The sequence below is a fragment of the Salmo salar genome, chromosome 04, assembly GCF_965601325.2.
Source record: "Salmo salar chromosome 04, fSalSal1, whole genome shotgun sequence".
Classification (NCBI taxonomy): Eukaryota; Metazoa; Chordata; class Actinopteri; order Salmoniformes; family Salmonidae; genus Salmo; species Salmo salar.
In genome coordinates this window covers 1,840,001-1,862,855 of record NC_138294.1, presented here as the reverse complement: position 1 = coordinate 1,862,855, position 22,855 = coordinate 1,840,001, and the positions used below count along the sequence as shown (strand labels likewise).

The window sequence follows — 22,855 nt, the reverse complement described above, 5'->3', positions numbered from 1 at the left end:
TCCTGTGTGTACCAGAGTCCTAGCTAGCTAGCTAGCAGTGTCTCCTCAGCCTCCATCCTGTATGTACCAGAGTCCTAGCTAGCTAGCAGTGTCTCCTCAGCCTCCATCCTGTATGTACCAGAGTCCTAGCTAGCTAGCAGTGTCTCCTCAACCTCCATCCTGTGTGTACCAGAGTCCTAGCTAGCTAGCTAGCAGTGTCTCCTCAGCCTCCATCCTGTATATACCAGAGTCCTAGCTAGCTACCAGTGTTTCCTCAGCGTCTCCTCAGCCTCCCTCCTGTATGTACCAGAGTCCTAGCTAGCTAGCTAGCTAGCTAACAGTGTTTCCTCAGCCTCCATCCTGTATGTACCAGAGTCCTAGCTAGCTAGCTAGCTAACAGTGTCTCCTCAGCCTCCCTCCTGTATGTACCAGAGTCCTAGCTAGCTACCAGTGTTTCCTCAGCCTCCATCCTGTATGTACCAGAGTCCTAGCTAGCTACCAGTGTCTCCTCAGCCTCCATCCTGTATGTACCAGAGTCCTAGCTAGCAGTGTCTACCCAGCCTCCCTCCTGTATGTACCAGAGTACTAGCTAGCTACCAATGTCTCCTCAACCTCCATCCTGTGTGTACCAGAGTCCTAGCTAGCTAGCAGTGTCTCCTCAGCCTCCATCCTGTATGTACCAGAGTCCTAGCTAGCTAGCAGTGTCTCCTCAACCTCCATCCTGTATGTACCAGAGTCCTAGCTAGCTACCAGTGTCTCCTCAACCTCCATCCTGTGTGTACCAGAGTACTAGCTAGCTAGCAGTGTTTCCTCAGACTCCATCCTGTATATACCAGACTTCTAGCTAGTTAGCTAGCTAGTGTTTCACAATAACCCTCCAGTATGTATCAGAGTCCTAGCTAGCAGTGTCTACCCAGCCTCCCTCCTAGCTTAAAAATGGACCAATAGAAGTCTGAAGATTGTTTCCTGCAAATGTAGGAATGCCCACGTACAGGAACACCCCCCCAAATACCGGGCTGCAATCACCTCCTTCTCATCTGTCTTCCTCCCCCCTTCCACTCCCCTCAGGCAGAGAGACATGTGCTTCACGGCCTCTTTAAATCCGCTCAGACTGCCTGGGTATCTACGCGCATGCTCTGTAGAAAGAGGAAGCGATGTTTGGCTGATGTGGACAATTCAACGGGGTGAGATTATCTCCCGCTAAGTAAACTAGCGACTGTCGAGCAACCCCGTGTTAAAACGAAATCATTCAAAAACAATGGAGCGATGAAAATATGTAACGCTTGAACCAAACAATTTTTCAATTTGTAAAGAACTGAAGAAAAAAAAGCGATCCACAATGATGTCAGAATGCGAAGCAAACGAGACCGAGCCGGTGGTGGCGGCTGACATACCCCCGGTAGCCTCCGCTGCTGCTACCACGGATCTCAACTTTCGGTCAGAGGATCCGCTGTCGACGTTGTTCGATAGGAACACAGTCGGGTCTGGGTCTAACCCGGGGGTCGCGGTTCGGATGTCGGGTTCGTGTGAAAGCGTTCTTACCGAATTGGAGACGGACGGTTCTGGGGAAGAGGCTCTGTTGTTGCCGTGTTTATCCGGAGGCACGTCGTCACCTCGGGGCGAGAGGCAGAAGAGGACGAGGCGGAACCGACAGAGTTCATCGTCGGATAAAGATAACCTTACCTCGCCAGGTAAAGAGTCGGTGGTGATACGGAGGAGAATACAATAATCCGTTCATGTTAGTAGCTTGCTAGCCATGGCGTTTCTCTCTCTCTCTCTATTTTGTTCTTTTAACTATTTTAAAGTGCAAAAGGGAAAATAAATATGGGTTGTATTTACACTGGTGTTTGTTCTTCACTGGTTGCCCTTTTCTTGTGGCAACAGGTCACACATCTTGCTGCTGTGATGTCACACTGTGGTATTTCACCCTGTAGATATGGGAGTTTATAAAAATTGGGTTTGTTTTCAAATTCTTTCTGGATCTGTGTAATCTGAGGGAAATATGTGTCTCTAATATGGTCATACATTTGGCAGGAGGTTAGGAAGTGCAGCTCAGCTTCGACCTCATTTTGTGGGCAGTGTTGCACATAGCCTGTCTTCTCTTGAGAGCCAGGTCTGCCTACGGCGGCCTTTCTCAATAGCAAGGCTATGCTCACTGAGTCTGTACATAGTCAAAGGTTTCCTTAAGTTTGGGTCAGTCACAGTGGTCAGGTATTCTGCCACAGTGTTCTCTCTGTTTAGAGCCGAATAGCATTCTAGTTTGCTCTGTTTTTTTGTTTGTTAATTCTTTCCAATTACTTGACACATTATCTTTTTGTTTTCTTATCATTTCGTTGGGCCTCTTTGTGTTGCTGTCCTGAGTCTCTACCCAGTTCTCCCCCAGATCTCCCCCCAGATCTCTCTCCCTCTCTCTGCCCCCCAGCTCTCTCTCCCTCTCTCTGCCCCCCAGCTCTCCCTCTCTCTGCCCCCAGCTCTCCCTCTCTCTGCCCCCCAGCTCTCCCTCTCTCTGCCCCCCAGCTCTCCCTCTCTCTGCCCCCCAGCTCTCCCTCTCTCTGCCCCCCAGCTCTCCCTCTCTCTGCCCCCCAGCTCTCCCTCTCTCTGCCCCCCAGCTCTCCCTCTCTCTGCCCCCCAGCTCTCCCTCTCTCTGCCCCCCAGCTCTCCCTCTCTCTGCCCCCCAGCTCTCCCTCTCTCTGCCCCCCAGCTCTCCCTCTCTCTGCCCCCCAGCTCTCCCTCTCTCTGCCCCCCAGCTCTCCCTCTCTCTGCCCCCCAGCTCTCCCTCTCTCTGCCCCCCAGCTCTCCCTCTCTCTCGCCCCCCAGCTCTCCCTCTCTCTGCCCCCCAGCTCTCCCTCTCTCTGCCCCCCAGCTCTCCCTCTCTCTGCCCCCCAGCTCTCCCTCTCTCTGCCCCCCAGCTCTCCCTCTCTCTGCCCCCCAGCTCTCCCTCTCTCTGCCCCCCAGCTCTCCCTCTCTCTGCCCCCCAGCTCTCCCTCTCTCTGCCCCCCAGCTCTCCCTCTCTCTGCCCCCCAGCTCTCCCTCTCTCTGCCCCCCAGCTCTCCCTCTCTCTGCCCCCCAGCTCTCCCTCTCTCTGCCCCCAGCTCTCTCTCTCCCCCCAGCTCTCTCTCTGCCCCCCAGCTCTCTCTCTCCCCCCAGCTCTCTCTCTCCCCCCAGCTCTCTCTCTCCCCCCAGCTCTCTCTCTCCCCCCAGCTCTCCCTCTCTCTGCCCCCCAGCTCTCCCTCTCTCTGCCCCCCAGCTCTCCCTCTCTCTGCCCCCCAGCTCTCCCTCTCTCTGCCCCCCAGCTCTCCCTCTCTCTGCCCCCCAGCTCTCCCTCTCTCTGCCCCCCAGCTCTCCCTCTCTCTGCCCCCCAGCTCTCCCTCTCTCTGCCCCCCAGCTCTCCCTCTCTCTGCCCCCCAGCTCTCCCTCTCTCTCTCCCCCAGCTCTCCCTCTCTCTGCCCCCCAGCTCTCCCTCTCTCTGCCCCCCAGCTCTCCCTCTCTCTGCCCCCCAGCTCTCCCTCTCTCTGCCCCCCAGCTCTCCCTCTCTCTGCCCCCCAGCTCTCCCTCTCTCTGCCCCCCAGCTCTCCCTCTCTCTGCCCCCCAGCTCTCCCTCTCTCTGCCCCCCAGCTCTCCCTCTCTCTGCCCCCCAGCTCTCCCTCTCTCTGCCCCCCAGCTCTCCCTCTCTCTGCCCCCCAGCTCTCCCTCTCTCTGCCCCCCAGCTCTCCCTCTCTCTGCCCCCCAGCTCTCCCTCTCTCTGCCCCCAGCTCTCCCTCTCTCTCTCCCCCCAGCTCTCCCTCTCTCTCTCCCCCCAGCTCTCCCTCTCTCTCTCCCCCAGCTCTCTCTCTCCCCCCAGCTCTTTCTCTCCCCCCAGCTCTCTCTCTCCCCCCAGCTCTCCCTCTCTCTGCCCCCAGCTCTCCCTCTCTCTGCCCCCCCAGCTCTCCCTCTCTCTCTGCCCCCCAGCTCTCCCTCTCTCTCTGCCCCCGCTCTCCCTCTCTCTCTCCCCCAGCTCTCCCTCTCTCTCTCCCCCCCAGCTCTCCCTCTCTCTCTCCCCCAGCTCTCCCTCTCTCTCTCCCCCAGCTCTCCCTCTCTCTCTCCCCCAGCTCTCCCTCTCTCTCTCCCCCCAGCTCTCCCTCTCTCTCCCCCCAGCTCTCCCTCTCTCTCCCCCCAGCTCTCTCTGTCCCCAGCTCTCCCTCTCTCTCCCCCAGCTCTCTCTGTCCCCCAGCTCTCCCTCTCTCTCCCCCCAGCTCTCTCTGTCCCCCAGCTCTCCCTCTCTCTGTCTCCCCTCTCTCTCTGGCCCCCAGCTCTCCCTCTCTCTGTCTCCCCTCTCTCTCTGGCCCCCATCTCTCTCTGGCCCCCATCTCTCTCTCTCTGTCTGATGGTGTTATATGGAGCTGTGTTGTTGATGTCATCAGTTGTTCTCCTTTGCTTTCTAAATGGGGGAGAGGAAGTGTCATCCGCTTAGACCGTGTGTGTGTGTGGGGGGGGGGGGGGACTCTGTCTGTGTGTGTGTTGGGCTCTCTCTGTTTGTGTGTGAGGGCTGTGTGGGCCTGTTTGTGTGTGTGTGTGTGTGTGTTGGGCTCTCTGTGTGTGTGTTGGGCTCTCTGTGTGTGTGTTGGGCTCTCTGTGTGTGTGTGTGGGGGGGGGGACTCTGTCTGTGTGTGTGTGTGTGTGTGTTGGGCTCTCTCTGTGTGTGTGTGTGTGTGTGTTGGGCTCTCTGTGTGTGTGGGGGGGGGGGACTCTGTCTGTGTGTGTGTTGGGCTCTCTCTGTTTGTGTGTGAGGGCTGTGTGGGCCTGTGTGTGTGTGTGTGTGTGTGTGTGTGTGTGCTCGCTGTGTGTGTGTTGGGCTCTCTGTGTGTGTGTGTGGGGGCGCTCTGTGTGTGTGTGTGGGGGGGGCTCTGTGTGTGTGGGCTGTCGCTCGGGGGGGGGGCTGTGTGTGTGTGTGTGTGTGTGGGGGCTGTGTGTGTGTGGGCTGTGTGTGTGTGTGTGTGTGTGTGTGTGTTGGGCTCTCTGTGTGTGTGCGTGTGGGGGGGGGGGCTCTGTGTGTGTGTGTGTGTGTGTGGGCTCTCTCTCTGTGTGTGTGTGTGTGTTTAACCTCCATGTTATATGGTGTCATGTTTCTCTTGACTTTGCACCTAGCTCACAGTGCGCCTGCCTCCCAAACAACACCCTATTCCCTACATAGTGCACTACTTTTGACCAGAGCCCTATGTAGGGAATAGGGTGCTGTTTGGGAGGCAGCCTACACCCTCCACCAGAGTCAACCACAACCAAAGCAAACAAATGTTGACGCTGCAGAGTTGAACTGATACCAGCTGTAGATGCTGCTTTAGCTGGTTACATACACACGTACTGATCTCTCTTTCAATTCCACTTGCAATTTAAGGGCCTTTTTTTGGCATGAGAAACATATGTTTACATCGCCAAAGCAAGTGAAATAGATAATAAACAAAAGTTTAATAAAAAATGTACAGTAAACATTACACTCACAGACATTCCAAAAGAATAAAGACATTACAAATGTCATATTATGTCTATATACAGTGTTGTAACGATGTGCAAATGGTTAAAGTAGAAAAGGGAAAATAAATAAACATAAATATGGGTTGTATTTACAATGGTGTTTGTTCTTCACTGGTTGCCCTTTTCTTGTGAGCAACAGGTCACATCTTGCTGCTGTGATGGCACACTGTGGTATTTCACCCTGTAGATATGGAGAGTTCATCAAAGTCGGGTTTGTTTTCAAATTCTTTGTGGATCTGTGTAATCTGAGGGAAATATGTGTCACTAGTATGGTCATACATTTGGCAAGAGGTTAGGAAGTGCAGTTCAGTTTCCACATCATTTTGTGGTCAGTGTTGCACATAGCCTGTCTTCTCTTGAGAGCCAGGTCTGCCTACTGCGGCCTTTCTCAATAGCAAGGCTATGATCACTGAGTCTCTGTTTCTCTCTCCATGTCTCTGTCTCTCTCGCTCTCGCTGTGTCTCTCTCAATTCATTTTAAGGGTTTTATTGGCATGGGAAACATATGTTTACATTGCCAAAGCAAGTGACCTAGATATTAAACAAAAGTGAAATAAACAATAAAACATTTAGAGAAAACATTACTCTCTCTCTCTCTCTCTCTGTCTATCTCTGTGGAGAGGGCATGTTAAAATATACATTTGTAATGGGAAACATATGTTTATTTTTGTTTAATGTAATGACGATGGCCTATTTTTAAAGAAAAACAAGTCTAAATTCTCTCTCTCTCCCCTCCATTCAGGTAACAGTAGCGGAGACTTTAACCATTTCCCCGGCGACCCAGAGTTTGGTGACATCATTCAGAGGGCGGAGCAGGCCATCGAGGGCGGAGTCTTCCCAGAGAGAATCTCTCAGGGTTCTAGCGGGAGTTACTTCGTTAAAGACTCCAAAGGGGTGAGGAAAGGGGGGGGGTGGGTGAAGTGGAAGATATGGAGGAGGAGGGGGTATTTTGTCAAAGACCACGGAGGGAGAGAGGGAGGGAGGGTGAGAATCATCCCTCATCACTACTAGCTAGGCTTTGTTCAAAACAGTCAATAACCTTTTTAAATAACAAACTATTTCCTGTTCTTTATGTCCAGGAAGTCCTGGTGGTTTTTCTGAGCCACTGTGGTTTAACTTGTGCGTTATGTATGTGAAGAAGTTATTGTTTCATGGGTTAATCTGGTCTAGTAGGCTTCACAGCTAACAGCTGAATTCCAGTATAGGCCTACAGATGGACAGAAACATTAAAGTAGATGAACATGTTGATGGGGAGGAAGCCAGCTTCAGGGACTTCCTTCACAACGGAGTGTACCCACTCCTAGCAGAGACTGGTGCGTCTGGTAACCTGCTGGAGTTTACACTACATGATGGGGATGATGGTCGATGCCAGCTGGTCCTGATGTGGTCCTTAGTCTCTCTGTAGTCTGTGATGCCAGGTGATGGAGTTGTCCTGATGTGGTCCTCAGTCTCTCTGTAGTCTGTGATGCCAGGTGATGGAGTTGTCCTGCTGGCCCTGATGTGGTCCTTAGTCTCTCTGTAGTCTGTGATGCCAGGTGATGGAGTTGTCCTGATGTGGTCCTCAGTCTCTCTGTAGTCTGTGATGCCAGGTGATGGAGTTGTCCTGCTGGCCCTGATGTGGTCCTTAGTCTCTCTGTAGTCTGTGATGCCAGGTGATGGAGTTGTCCTGATGTGGTCCTTAGTCTCTCTGTAGTCTGTGATGCCAGGTGATGGAGTTGTCTTGCTGGCCCATCACTACATCAGATCAGTAGTCCTCCTCACTACATCAGATCAGTAGTCTTTCATTGGGGTCTAGGCTGGGTTACTGTAAAGCTCTTTCATTAGGGTCTAGGCTGGGTTACTGTAAAGCTCTTCCATTAGGGTCTAGGCCGGGTTACTGTAAAGCTCTTCCATTAGGGTCTAGGCCGGGTTACTGTAAAGCTCTTCCATTAGGTTCTAGGCTGGGTTACTGTAAAGCTCTTTCATTAGGGTCTAGGCTGGGTTACTGTAAAGCTCTTTCATTAGGGTCTAGGCTGGGTTACTGTAAAGCTCTTTCATTAGGGTCTAGGCTGGGTTACTGTAAAGCTCTTTCATTAGGGTCTAGGCTGGGTTACTGTAAAGCTCTTTCATTAGGGTCTAGGCTGGGTTACTGTAAAGCTCTTTCATTAGGGTCTAGGCTGGGTTACTGTAAAGCTCTTTCATTAGGGTCTAGGCTGGGTTACTGTAAAGCTCTTTCATTAGGGTCTAGGCTGGGTTACTGTAAAGCTCTTTCATTAGGGTCTAGGCTGGGTTACTGTAAAGCTCTTTTATTAGGGTCTAGGCTGGGTTACTGTAAAGCTCTTTCATTGGGGTCTAGGCTGGGTTACTGTAGAGCTTTCATTAGGGTCTAGGCTGGGTTACTGTAAAGCTTTCATTAGGGTCTAGGCTGGGTTACCGTAAAGCTCTTTCATTAGGGTCTAGGCTGGGTTACTGTAAAGCTCTTTCATTAGGGTCTAGGCCGGGTTACTGTAAAGCTCTTTCATTAGGATCTAGGCTGGGTTACTGTAAAGCTCTTTCATTAGGGTCTAGGCTGGGTTACTGTAAAGCTCTTTCATTAGGGTCTAGGCTGGGTTACCGTAAAGCTCTTTCATTAGGGTCTAGGCTGGGTTACTATAAAGCTCTTTCATTAGGTTCTAGGCTGGGTTACTGTAAAGCTCTTTCATTAGGGTCTAGGCTGGGTTACTGTAAAGCTCTTTCATTAGGGTCTAGGCTGGGTTACTGTAAAGCTCTTTCATTAGGGTCTAGGCTGGGTTACTGTAAAGCTCTTTCATTAGGGTCTAGGCTGGGTTACTGTAAAGCTCTTTTATTAGGGTCTAGGCTGGGTTACTGTAAAGCTCTTTCATTGGGGTCTAGGCTGGGTTACTGTAGAGCTTTCATTAGGGTCTAGGCTGGGTTACTGTAAAGCTTTCATTAGGGTCTAGGCTGGGTTACCGTAAAGCTCTTTCATTAGGGTCTAGGCTGGGTTACTGTAAAGCTCTTTCATTAGGGTCTAGGCCGGGTTACTGTAAAGCTCTTTCATTAGGATCTAGGCTGGGTTACTGTAAAGCTCTTTCATTAGGGTCTAGGCTGGGTTACTGTAAAGCTCTTTCATTAGGGTCTAGGCTGGGTTACCGTAAAGCTCTTTCATTAGGGTCTAGGCTGGGTTACTATAAAGCTCTTTCATTAGGTTCTAGGCTGGGTTACTGTAAAGCTCTTTCATTAGGGTCTAGGCTGGGTTACTGTAAAGCTCTTTCATTAGGGTCTAGGCTGGGTTACTGTAAAGCTCTTTCATTAGGGTCTAGGCTGGGTTACTGTAAAGCTCTTTCATTAGGGTCTAGGCTGGGTTACTGTAAAGCTCTTTCATTAGGATCTAGGCTGGGTTACTGTAAAGCTCTTTCATTAGGGTCTAGGCTGGGTTACTGTAAAGCTCTTTCATTAGGGTCTAGGCTGGGTTACTGTAAAGCTCTTTCATTGGGGTCTAGGCTGGGTTACTGTAAAGCTCTTTCATTAGGGTCTAGGCCGGGTTACTGTAGAGCTTTCATTAGGGTCTAGGCTGGGTTACTGTAAAGCTCTTTCATTAGGGTCTAGGCTGGGTTACTGTAAAGCTCTTTCATTAGGGTCTAGGCTGGGTTACTGTAAAGCTCTTTCATTAGGGTCTAGGCTGGGTTACTGTAAAGCTCTTTCATTAGGATCTAGGCTGGGTTACTGTAAAGCTCTTTCATTAGGGTCTAGGCTGGGTTACTGTAAAGCTCTTTCATTAGGGTCTAGGCTGGGTTACTGTAAAGCTCTTTCATTAGGGTCTAGGCTGGGTTACTGTAAAGCTCTTTCATTAGGGTCTAGGCTGGGTTACTGTAAAGCTCTTTCATTAGGGTCTAGGCTGGGTTACTGTAAAGCTCTTTCATTAGGGTCTAGGCTGGGTTACTGTAAAGCTCTTTCATTAGGGTCTAGGCTGGGTTACTGTAAAGCTCTTTCATTAGGGTCTAGGCCGGGTTACTGTAAAGCTCTTTCATTAGGGTCTAGGCCGGGTTACTGTAGAGCTTTCATTAGGGTCTAGGCTGGGTTACTGTAAAGCTCTTTCATTAGGGTCTAGGCTGGGTTACTGTAAAGCTCTTTCATTAGGGTCTAGCCTGGGTTACTGTAAAGCTCTTTCATTAGGGTCTAGGCTGGGTTACTGTAAAGCTCTTTCATTAGGGTCTAGGCTGGGTTACTGTAAAGCTCTTTCATTAGGGTCTAGGCTGGGTTACTGTAAAGCTCTTTCATTAGGGTCTAGGCTGGGTTACTGTAAAGCTCTTTCATTAGGGTCTAGGCTGGGTTACTGTAAAGCTCTTTCATTAGGGTCTAGGCTGGGTTACTGTAAAGCTCTTTCATTAGGGTCTAGGCTGGGTTACTGTAAAGCTCTTTTATTAGGTTCTAGGCTGGGTTACTGTAAAGCTCTTTCATTAGGTTCTAGGCTGGGTTACTGTAAAGCTCTTTCATTAGGGTCTAGGCTGGGTTACTGTAAAGCTCTTTCATTAGGGTCTAGGCTGGGTTACTGTAAAGCTCTTTCATTAGGGTCTAGGCCGGGTTACTGTAAAGCTCTTTCATTAGGATCTAGGCCGGGTTACTGTAAAGCTCTTTCATTAGGGTCTAGGCTGGGTTACTGTAAAGCTCTTTCATTAGGGTCTAGGCTGGGTTACTGTAAAGCTCTTTGTGATAACTGCTGATGTGATAAGGACGTTATTAAATACTGTTGATTCCCTTTTTTTCCATCCAGAAAATCCTTGGCGTTTTCAAACCAAAGTCTGAAGAGCCTTATGGTCACCTCAACCCTAAATGGACCAAATACTTTCACAAGGTAACACTGTTCTCTGGCCTGTTTCTATCTGTCTTTTACTGTTGTCTCTCCTCTCTCCTCGTCTGTCCCTATGTCCTATTTCCCTCTCTCTCCTCTTCCTCTCTCCTCGTCTGTCCCTAGGTCCTATTTCCCTCTCTCTCCTCTTCCTCTCTCCTCGTCTGTCCCTATGTCCTATTTCCCTCTCTCTCCTCTTCCTCTCTCCTCATCTGTCTCTATGTCCTATTTCCCCCTCTCTCCTCTTCCTCTCTCCTCATCTGTCTCTAGGTCCTATTTCCCTCTCTCTCCTCTTCCTCTCGCCTCGTCTGTCCCTAGGTCCTATTTCCCTCTCTCTCTCCTCTTCCTCTCTCCTCTTCCTCTCGCCTCGTCTGTCCCTAGGTCCTATGTCCCTCTCTCTCCTCTTCCTCTCTCCTCATCTGTCTCTAGGTCTCACTATGCTCAGTGATAGAAACATTCCTGTACTGTTGTCTCTCTCCTCATCTGTCCCTATGTCCTATTTCCCTCTCTCTCCTCTTCCTCTCTCCTCATCTGTCTCTAGGTCTCACTATGCTCAGTGATAGAAACATTCCTGTACTGTTGTCTCTCTCCTCATCTGTCCCTAGGTCCTATTTTCCCCCTCTCTCCTCTTCCTCTCTCCTCTTCCTCTCTCCTCTTCCTCTCGCCTCGTCTGTCCCTAAGTCCTATTTTCCCCCTCTCTCCTCTTCCTCTCCTCATCTGTCTCTAGGTCTCACTATGCTCAGTGATAGAAACATTCCTGTACTGTTGTCTCTCTCCTCATCTGTCCCTAGGTCCTATTTTCCCCCTCTCTCCTCTTCCTCTCTCCTCTTCCTCTCTCCTCTTCCTCTCTCCTCTTCCTCTCTCCTCTTCCTCTCGCCTCATCTGTCCCTAGGTCCTATTTTCCCCCTCTCTCCTCTTCCTCTCTCCTCTTCCTCTCTCCACTTCCTCTCTCCTCTTCCTCTCCTCCCTTTCTCTCTCTCTTTTTACATTCATTATAACAGTTCATTTAACTCTCTCCCCACCCTCGACCCTTCCTCCCTCTCTCCTCCTCTCCCTCTCCCCCTCTCTCTCTCTCTGTGTAGCTGTGCTGTCCGTGTTGTTTTGGCCGTGGCTGCCTGATCCCCAACCAGGGCTATCTCTCGGAGGTTGCTGCCTCCCACGTCGATACCAGGCTAGGACTGGGAGTGGTCCCCAAAACCAAGGTGAGGTGGAGGGTCTCAGGCTGTGTATCTGGTCAGTGATAATAACAGGCTGTGTATCTGGTCAGTGGTAATAACAGGCTGTGTATCTAGTCAGTGATAATAACAGGCTGTGTATCTAGTCAGTGATAATAACAGGCTGTGTATCTGGTCAGTGATAATAACAGGCTGTGTATCTAGTCAGTGATAATAACAGGCTGTGTATCTAGTCAGTGATAATAACAGGCTGTGTATCTGGTCAGTGATAATAACAGGCTGTGTATCTGGGCAGTGATAATAACAGGCTGTGTATCTAGTCAGTGATAATAACAGGCTGTGTATCTAGTCAGTGATAATAACAGGCTGTGTATCTGGTCAGTGATAATAACAGGCTGTGTATCTGGTCAGTGATAATAACAGGCTGTGTATCTGGTCAGTGATAATAACAGGCTGTGTATCTGGTCAGTGATAATAACAGGCTGTGTATCTGGTCAGTGATAATAACAGGCTGTGTATCTAGTCAGTGATAATAACAGGCTGTGTATCTAGTCAGTGATAATAACAGGCTGTGTATCTAGTCAGTGATAATAACAGGCTGTGTATCTAGTCAGTGATAATAACAGGCTGTGTATCTGGTCAGTGATAATAACAGGCTGTGTATCTGGGCAGTGATAATAACAGGCTGTGTATCTGGGCAGTGATAATAACAGGCTGTGTATCTAGTCAGTGATAATAACAGGCTGTGTATCTGGTCAGTGATAATAACAGGCTGTGTATCTAGTCAGTGATAATAACAGGCTGTGTATCTGGTCAGTGATAATAACAGGCTGTGTATCTAGTCAGTGATAATAACAGGCTGTGTATCTGGTCAGTGATAATAACAGGCTGTGTATCTGGTCAGTGATAATAACAGGCTGTGTATCTAGTCAGTGATAATAACAGGCTGTGTATCTGGTCAGTGATAATAACAGGCTGTGTATCTAGTCAGTGATAATAACAGGCTGTGTATCTGGTCAGTGATAATAACAGGCTGTGTATCTGGTCAGTGATAATAACAGGCTGTGTATCTAGTCAGTGATAATAACAGGCTGTGTATCTGGTCAGTGATAATAACAGGCTGTGTATCTAGTCAGTGATAATAACAGGCTGTGTATCTAGTCAGTGATAATAACAGGCTGTGTATCTGTCAGTGATAATAACAGGCTGTGTATCTAGTCAGTGATAATAACAGGCTGTGTATCTAGTCAGTGATAATAACAGGCTGTGTATCTGGTCAGTGATAATAACAGGCTGTGTATCTGGTCAGTGATAATAACAGGCTGTGTATCTGGTCAGTGATAATAACAGGCTGTGTATCTGGTCAGTGATAATAACAGGCTGTGTATCTGGTCAGTGATAATAACAGGCTGTGTATCTAGTCAGTGATAATAACAGGCTGTGTATCTGGTCAGTGATAATAACAGGCTGTGTATCTGGTCAGTGATAATAACAGGCTGTGTATCTGGTCAGTGATAATAACAGGCTGTGTATCTGGGCAGTGATAATAACAGGCTGTGTATCTAGTCAGTGATAATAACAGGCTGTGTATCTGGTCAGTGATAATAACAGGCTGTGTATCTAGTCAGTGATAATAACAGGCTGTGTATCTAGTCAGTGATAATAACAGGCTGTGTATCTAGTCAGTGATAATAACAGGCTGTGTATCTGGTCAGTGATAATAACAGGCTGTGTATCTGGTCAGTGATAATAACAGGCTGTGTATCTGGTCAGTGATAATAACAGGCTGTGTATCTGGTCAGTGATAATAACAGGCTGTGTATCTGGTCAGTGATAATAACAGGCTGTGTATCTGGTCAGTGATAATAACAGGCTGTGTATCTAGTCAGTGATAATAACAGGCTGTGATAATAACAGGCTGTGTATCTGGTCAGTTATAATAACAGGCTGTGTATCTGGTCAGTGATAATAACAGGCTGTGTATCTGGGCAGTGATAATAACAGGCTGTGTATCTGGGCAGTGATAATAACAGGCTGTGTATCTGGGCAGTGATAATAACAGGCTGTGTATCTGGGCAGTGATAATAACAGGCTGTGTATCTAGTCAGTGATAATAACAGGCTGTGTATCTAGTCAGTGATAATAACAGGCTGTGTATCTGGTCAGTGATAATAACAGGCTGTGTATCTGGTCAGTGATAATAACAGGCTGTGTATCTGGTCAGTGGTAATAACAGGCTGTGTATCTAGTCAGTGATAATAACAGGCTGTGTATCTGGTCAGTGATAATAACAGGCTGTGTATCTGGTCAGTGATAATAACAGGCTGTGTATCTGGGCAGTGATAATAACAGGCTGTGTATCTGGGCAGTGATAATAACAGGCTGTGTATCTGTGCAGTGATAATAACAGGCTGTGTATCTGTGCAGTGATAATAACAGGCTGTGTATCTAGTCAGTGATAATAACAGGCTGTGTATCTAGTCAGTGATAATAACAGGCTGTGTATCTAGTCAGTGATAATAACAGGCTGTGTATCTAGTCAGTGATAATAACAGGCTGTGTATCTGGTCAGTGATAATAACAGGCTGTGTATCTAGTCAGTGATAATAACAGGCTGTGTATCTAGTCAGTGATAATAACAGGCTGTGTATCTGGTCAGTGATAATAACAGGCTGTGTATCTAGTCAGTGATAATAACAGGCTGTGTATCTAGTCAGTGATAATAACAGGCTGTGTATCTAGTCAGTGATAATAACAGGCTGTGTATCTGGTCAGTGATAATAACAGGCTGTGTATCTAGTCAGTGATAATAACAGGCTGTGTATCTGGTCAGTGATAATAACAGGCTGTGTATCTGGTCAGTGATAATAACAGGCTGTGTATCTAGTCAGTGATAATAACAGGCTGTGTATCTGGTCAGTGATAATAACAGGCTGTGTATCTAGTCAGTGATAATAACAGTCTGTTTGTCTTTCAGGCTGTGTATCTGGTCAGTGAGACATTTCACTACAACACCATCGACAGGGCCAAGTCCAGAGGGAAGAAATACGCCCTCGAGATGGTTCCCAAAGTAGGACGACACTTCCACAGAGTGGGCCTGCCCCCCAAGGTACCCTGACCCCTGACCCCACCAGTCTTATTCCTGACCCTATGTCTTAACCCTCCAAGTTACCCTGACCCCTGACCCCAGCAGTCTTATTCCTGACCCTATGTCTTAACCCTCCAAGGTACCCTGACCCCTGACCCCACCAGTCTTATTCCTGACCCTATGTCTTAACCCTCCAAGTTACCCTGACCCCTGACCCCAGCAGTCTTATTCCTGACCCTATGTCTTAACCCTCCAAGGTACCCTGACCCCTGACCCCACCAGTCTTATTCCTGACCCTATGTCTTAACCCTCCAAGGTACCCTGACCCCTGACCCCACCAGTCTTCTTCCTGACCCTATGTCTTAATCCCCCAAGGTACCCTGACCCCTGACCCCACCAGTCTTATTCCTGACCCTATGTCTTAACCCCCCAAGGTACCCTGACCCCACCAGTCTTATTCCTGACCCTATGTCTTAACCCTCCAAGGTACCCTGACCCCTGACCCCACCAGTCTTATTCCTGACCCTATGTCTTAACCCCCCAAGGTACCCTGACCCCTGACCCCACCAGTCTTATTCCTGACCCTATGTCTTAACCCCCCAAGGTACCCTGACCCCTGACCCCAGCAGTCTTATTCCTGACCCTATGTCTTAACCCCCCAAGGTACCCTGACCCCTGACCCCACCAGTCTTATTCCTGACCCTATGTCTTAACCCTCCAAGGTATCCTAACCTGTGTGTGTGTGTGTGTGTGTCAGCTTGGTTCGTTCCAGCTGTTCGTGGAAGGGTACCACGAGGCTGACTATTGGTTGAGACGTTTTGAGGCGGAGCCTCTCCCAGAGAACATCAGGAAACAGCTTCAGTCTCAGTTTGAGAGGCTGGTCATTCTGGACTACGTCATCAGAAACACAGGTGGGGGTGTGTGTGTGTGTGTGTGTGTGTGCGAGCGCTCACAGGAAGGAGTATCTGTAGTGTTTAGACTTTTCTTGGTGACTTCCTTTCACAGTACACACCACACACAGTGCACGGTACACATACACACACAGTGCACGGTACACATACACACACAGTGGACGGTACACACACAGTGGACGGTACACACACACACACACACAGTGGACGGTACACACACACACACAGTGGACGGTACACATACACACACAGTGGACGGTACACACACAGTGGACGGTACACACACACACACACACACAGTGGACGGTACACACACACACACAGTGGACGGTACACATACACACACAGTGGACGGTACACACACAGTGGACGGTACACACACACACACAGTGCACGGTACACACACACACAGTGGACGGTAGACACAGCTTGCCCACAGTGCACACATTGGTGGGGCCTATAAAATCTGCGATACAGAGAACGGATTTCAACAATATTCAATAATGTTATTGAACTTAGTAGGAAATCAACTACACTGAGAAATATAAACGCAACATGTAAAATGTTGGTCTGATATTTCATGAGCTGAAATAAAACATCCCATAAATGTTCTATATGCACAAAAAGCTTATTTCTCTCCAATCATGTGCACAAATTTGTTGACATCCTTAGTGAGTGAACATTTCTCCTTTTGTCAAGATAATCTATCCACCTGACAGGTGTGGCATATCAAGAAGCTGATTAAACAGCATGATCATTACACAGGTGCACCTTGTGCTGCGGAACAATCAAATGCCCCACTTTAAAATGTGCAGTTTTGTCACACAATGCCACAGATGTCTTAGGTTTTTAAGGGAGCGTGCAGTTGGCATGCCGACTGCATGGAATGTCCAACAGAGCTGTTGCCAGATAATTGAATGTTCATTTCTCTACCATAAGCCGACCTACAACGTCGTTTTAGAGGATTTGGCAGTACGTCCAAACGGCCTCACAACCGCAGATCACGTGTAACCATGGCAGCCCACTACCTCCGCATCCGGCTTCTTCACCTGCGGCATCGTCTGAGACCAACCAACCAATTTCTGTACAAACTGTCAGAAACCGTCTCAGGGAAGCTCATCTGCGTGCTCGTCGTCCTCACCAGGGTCATGACCTGACTGCAGTTCGGCGTCGTAACCGACTTCATTGGATCGTGACGAGATCCAACTGGATGTATTGAACTCGGTAGGGAATCAACTAGATGAATTGAACTCGGTAGGGAGTCGACTAGATGTATTGAACTCGGTAGGGAGTCGACTAGATGAATTGAACTCGGTAGGGAGTCGACTAGATGTATTGAACTCGGTAGGGAGTCGACTAGATGAATTGAACTCGGTAGGGAGTCGACTAGATGTATTGAACTCGGTAGGGAATCAACTAGATGAATTGAACTAGATGTAGGGAATCAACTAGATGTATTGAACTAGATGTAGGGAATCAACTAGATGTATTGAACTCGGTAGGGAGTCGACTAGATGAATTGAACTAGATGTAGGGAGTCAACTAGATGTATTGAACTCGGTAGGGAGTCGACTAGATGTATTGAACTAGATGTAGGGAATCAACTAGATGTATTGAACTCGGTAGGGAATCAACTAGATGTATTGAACTAGAAGTAGGGAATCAACTAGATGTATTGAACTCGGTAGGGAATCAACTAGATGTATTGAACTCGGTAGGGAGTCGACTAGATGTATTGAACTCGGTAGGGAGTCAACTAGATGAATTGAACTCGGTAGGGAGTCGACTAGATGTATTGAACTCGGTAGGGAGTCAACTAGATGAATTGAACTCGGTAGGGAGTCAACTAGATGAATTGAACTCGGTAGGGAGTCGACTAGATGAATTGAACTCGGTAGGGAGTCGACTAGATGAATTGAACTCGGTAGGGAATCAACTAGATGTATTGAACTCGGTAGGGAGTCAACTAGATGAATTGAACTCGGTAGGGAGTCGACTAGATGAATTGAACTCGGTAGGGAATCGACTAGATGAATTGAACTCGGTAGGGAATCAACTAGATGAATTGAACTAGATGTAGGGAATCAACTAGATGTATTGAACTAGATGTAGGGAATCAACTAGATGTATTGAACTCGGTAGGGAGTCGACTAGATGAATTGAACTAGATGTAGGGAGTCAACTAGATGTATTGAACTCGGTAGGGAGTCGACTAGATGTATTGAACTAGATGTAGGGAATCAACTAGATGTATTGAACTCGGTAGGGAATCAACTAGATGTATTGAACTAGAAGTAGGGAATCAACTAGATGTATTGAACTCGGTAGGGAATCAACTAGATGTATTGAACTCGGTAGGGAGTCGACTAGATGTATTGAACTCGGTAGGGAGTCAACTAGATGAATTGAACTCGGTAGGGAGTCGACTAGATGTATTGAACTCGGTAGGGAGTCAACTAGATGAATTGAACTCGGTAGGGAGTCAACTAGATGAATTGAACTCGGTAGGGAGTCGACTAGATGAATTGAACTCGGTAGGGAGTCGACTAGATGAATTGAACTCGGTAGGGAATCAACTAGATGTATTGAACTCGGTAGGGAGTCAACTAGATGAATTGAACTCGGTAGGGAGTCGACTAGATGAATTGAACTCGGTAGGGAGTCGACTAGATGAATTGAACTCGGTAGGGAGTCAACTAGATGAATTGAACTCGGTAGGGAGTCGACTAGATGAATTGAACTCGGTAGGGAGTCGACTAGATGAATTGAACTCGGTAGGGAATCAACTAGATGTATTGATATTATTGAAGAAGATAATGATGAGACATGAACAGAATGCGTCAGTGGTTAGTATTTCCCAGAACACCTCTGTCTGTCACCACTATGTTTATCCGTTTTAGCGATGATGCTAATAATGATAACAGTCTTGTGGTAGACAGAAAGACTTCTCTCCCCCCCAAAAAAACCTTCTCAATTAAATGTTAACTACAAAGTAGACCATGTTTAACCTGGCTGAATGATTATCATGATTATTTGCATCAATCCAGTGGCGATTTCTTTAGCAAACTCTGCAATTTACATGTGTGCTACAGAAACACCGCTAACCAAACAGGTCTCCTGTTGTAGTTTTAAGTATTAAAGTGTGATTTTTTTTTGAGAGTGAAAACTTGGAGAGAAACAAAATGGAGAAACCAGAATGGAATCAGGCCAAAAAGAAAACAGATTTTCTAGGGACACAGTTTATTCACGCCCTGGAACATCTCCCTATAGCTTTGCATTGTGTTCTCCTCCTATGCAGAATCTAACCAAAAAGAAAACAGATTTTCTAGGGACACAGTTTATTCATGCCCTGGAACATCTCCCTATAGCTTTGCATTGTGTTCTCCTCCTATGCAGAATCTAACCAAAAAGAAAACAGATTTTCTAGGGACACAGTTTATTCATGCCCTGGAACATCTCCCTATAGCTTTGCATTGTGTTCTCCTCCTATGCAGAATCTAACCAAAAAGAAAACAGATTTTCTAGGGACACAGTTTATTCACGCCCTGGAACATCTCCCTATAGCTTTGCATTGTGTTCTCCTCCTATGCAGAATCTAACCCGTTCACCCTTCCTCTCTCTTCTCCCTCCCTCTTTCTCTCCATCAGACCGAGGGAATGACAACTGGTTGATCAAGTATGAGAAGTCAGGGGAAGGAGAGGGAGAGAAGGTGAGCTGTGTGTGTGTGTGTGAACTGCAGTCCATAGATCATGTGTGTTTTGAAAGAAGTGACATGTGGACTCTGTACCATGCGTGACTCATACTTATCACACACACTCTACAGTATGATGGAGGACTAGTTACCATTCAACACTCTACAGTATGATAGAAGACTGTCTCAGAGGACTAGTTACCATTCAACACTCTACAGTATGATAGAAGACTGGCTCAGAGGACTAGTTACCATTCAACACTCTACAGTATGATAGAAGACTGTCTCAGAGGACTAGTTACCATTCAACACTCTACAGTATGATATAAGACTGGCTCAGAGGACTAGTTACCATTCAGTATGATGTAAGACTGGCTCAGAGGACTAGTTACCATTCAGTATGATGGAGGACTAGTTACCTAACAATTTCATAACAACTACCTTGTACACACAAGTGTAAAGGAATGAATATGAATATGTACATATAAATATATGGATGAGCGATGGCCGAACGGCATAGGCAAGATGCAGTAGATGGTATAGAGTACAGTATATACATATGAGATTAGTAATGTAGGGTATGTAAACATTATATAAAGTGGCCTTGTTTAAAGTGACTAGAGTGATACATTTATTACATCCAATTTTTAGTTATTAAAGTGGCTTGAGATTGAGTCAGTATGTTGGCAGCAGCCACTGTGTTAGTGATGGTTGTTTAACAGTCTGATGTCCTTGAGATAGAAGCTGTTTTTCAGTCTCTCGGTCCCAGCTTTGATACATATTACTAGTTACCCCCCATATTACTAGTTACCCCCCATATTACTAGTTACCCCCCATATTACTAGTTACCCCCATATTACTAGTTACCCCCCATATTTAATACGACAGAACGTATTACTAGTTACCCCCCATATTACTAGTTACCCCCCGTATTTAATACAACAGAATGTATTACTAGTTACCCCCCATATTACTAGTTACCCCCCCGTATTACTAGTTACCCCCGCAATATTACTAGTTACCCCCCATATTTAATACAACTGAATGTATTACTAGTTACCCCCCCATATTACTAGTTACCCCCCATATTACTAGTTACCCCCCATATTTAATACAACTGAATGTATTACTAGTTACCCCCCATATTACTAGTTACCCCCCATATTACTAGTTACCCCCCATATTTAATACAACAGAATGTATATAAATAATCTCTTAGTTCCACTCTAGTTGTCCAAGACATTTTAATGAATGAATCTCTTTTAAACGTCTATTCGGTGTGTGTTTTTGGGACCATTCTGCCAAGGGAGTTCCCAGGACTTCACGGCCCTGAAGCTAAAATGTCTCGTGTGTTTTGGAGGCGTTGGTTTTACTCCATGTGTTTACCAAAGTGTTGGACCAGACCCAGTTTATCATGTATAACAGTTGTCCTTTCAGAGTGATGAATCATTTTGAAAAAGTTATTTTTGTATATACATTTTTCTATAATTTCCTTGACAGTCGACCATTTTGAGTGTTTTATGTAATTCTATCAATAATAAACAAGGTGTAGCTAATCAATACATGTATCTCTCTATCAGGACCTTAATACATGTTGTATCTCTCTATCAGGACCCAGAACAATGTGTAGCTAATCAACAAAACGTGTACAATGTGTAGCTAATCAATACATGTTGTATCTCTCTATCAGGACCCAGACAGAACAGAGTAGAGAGCAGGCTATAGACAACCATCAATCAATACAGAACAATGTGTAGCTAATCAATACATGTTGTATCTCTCTATCAGGACCAGACAGAACAGAGTAGAGAGCAGGCTATAGACAACCATCAATCAATACAGAACAATGTGTAGCTAATCAATACATGTATCTCTCTATCAGGACCAGACAGAACAGAGTAGAGAGCAGGCTATAGACAACCATCAATCAATACAGAACAATGTGTAGCTAATCAATACATGTTGTATCTCTCTATCAGGACCCAGACAGAACAGAGTAGAGAGCAGGCTATAGACAACCATCAATCAATACAGAACAATGTGTAGCTAATCAATACATGTATCTCTCTATCAGGACCAGACAGAACAGAGTAGAGAGCAGGCTATAGACAACCATCAATCAATACAGAACAATGTGTAGCTAATCAATACATGTATCTCTCTATCAGGACCAGACAGAACAGAGTAGAGAGCAGGCTATAGACAACCATCAATCAATACAGAACAATGTGTAGCTAATCAATACATGTTGTATCTCTCTATCAGGACCAGACAGAACAGAGTAGAGAGCAGGCTATAGACAACCATCAATCAGTACAGAACAATGTGTAGCTAATCAATACATGTTGTATCTCTCTATCAGGACCAGACAGAACAGAGTAGAGAGCAGGCTATAGACAACCATCAATCAATACAGAACAATGTGTAGCTAATCAATACATGTTGTATCTCTCTATCAGGACCAGACAGAACAGAGTAGAGAGCAGGCTATAGACAACCATCAATCAATACAGAACAATGTGTAGCTAATCAATACATGTATCTCTCTATCAGGACCAGACAGAACAGAGTAGAGAGCAGGCTATAGACAACCATCAATCAATACAGAACAATGTGTAGCTAATCAATACATGTATCTCTCTATCAGGACCAGACAGAACAGAGTAGAGAGCAGGCTATAGACAACCATCAATCAATACAGAACAATGTGTAGCTAATCAATACATGTATCTCTCTATCAGGACCAGACAGAACAGAGTAGAGAGCAGGCTATAGACAACCATCAATCAATACAGAACAATGTGTAGCTAATCAATACATGTATCTCTCTATCAGGACCAGACAGAACAGAGTAGAGAGCAGGCTATAGACAACCATCAATCAATACAGAACAATGTGTAGCTAATCAATACATGTATCTCTCTATCAGGACCAGACAGAACAGAGTAGAGAGCAGGCTATAGACAACCATCAATCAATACAGAACAATGTGTAGCTAATCAATACATGTATCTCTCTATCAGGACCAGACAGAACAGAGTAGAGAGCAGGCTATAGACAACCATCAATCAATACAGAACAATGTGTAGCTAATCAATACATGTTGTATCTCTCTATCAGGACCAGACAGAACAGAGTAGAGAGCAGGCTATAGACAACCATCAATCAATACAGAACAATGTGTAGCTAATCAATACATGTATCTCTCTATCAGGACCAGACAGAACAGAGTAGAGAGCAGGCTATAGACAACCATCAATCAATACAGAACAATGTGTAGCTAATCAATACATGTTGTATCTCTCTATCAGGACCAGACAGAACAGAGTAGAGAGCAGGCTATAGACAACCATCAATCAATACAGAACAATGTGTAGCTAATCAATACATGTATCTCTCTATCAGGACCAGACAGAACAGAGTAGAGAGCAGGCTATAGACAACCATCAATCAATACAGAACAATGTGTAGCTAATCAATACATGTTGTATCTCTCTATCAGGACCAGACAGAACAGAGTAGAGAGCAGGCTATAGACAACCATCAATCAATACAGAACAATGTGTAGCTAATCAATACATGTTGTATCTCTCTATCAGGACCAGACAGAACAGAGTAGAGAGCAGGCTATAGACAACCATCAATCAATACAGAACAATGTGTAGCTAATCAATACATG

General features: G+C 46.5%; 1 protein-coding gene across 1 annotated transcript in view; it reads left to right on the top strand.

Annotated features, from left to right (window-relative positions):
* Positions 1–1,131: 1,131 nt before the first annotated feature.
* Positions 1,132–22,855, top strand: part of LOC106602101 (phosphatidylinositol 4-kinase type 2-beta) — a 29,345-nt gene continuing 7,621 nt past the window's right edge. The window contains exons 1-7 of the mRNA XM_082973983.1: positions 1,132–1,670; positions 6,229–6,380; positions 10,237–10,317; positions 11,394–11,513; positions 14,464–14,595; positions 15,332–15,485; positions 19,133–19,194. Of these exons, the coding sequence (XP_082830109.1) occupies positions 1,319–1,670; positions 6,229–6,380; positions 10,237–10,317; positions 11,394–11,513; positions 14,464–14,595; positions 15,332–15,485; positions 19,133–19,194 (1,053 nt within the window). The 5' untranslated portion in view covers positions 1,132–1,318. The remainder of the gene's footprint in view (positions 1,671–6,228; positions 6,381–10,236; positions 10,318–11,393; positions 11,514–14,463; positions 14,596–15,331; positions 15,486–19,132; positions 19,195–22,855) is intronic.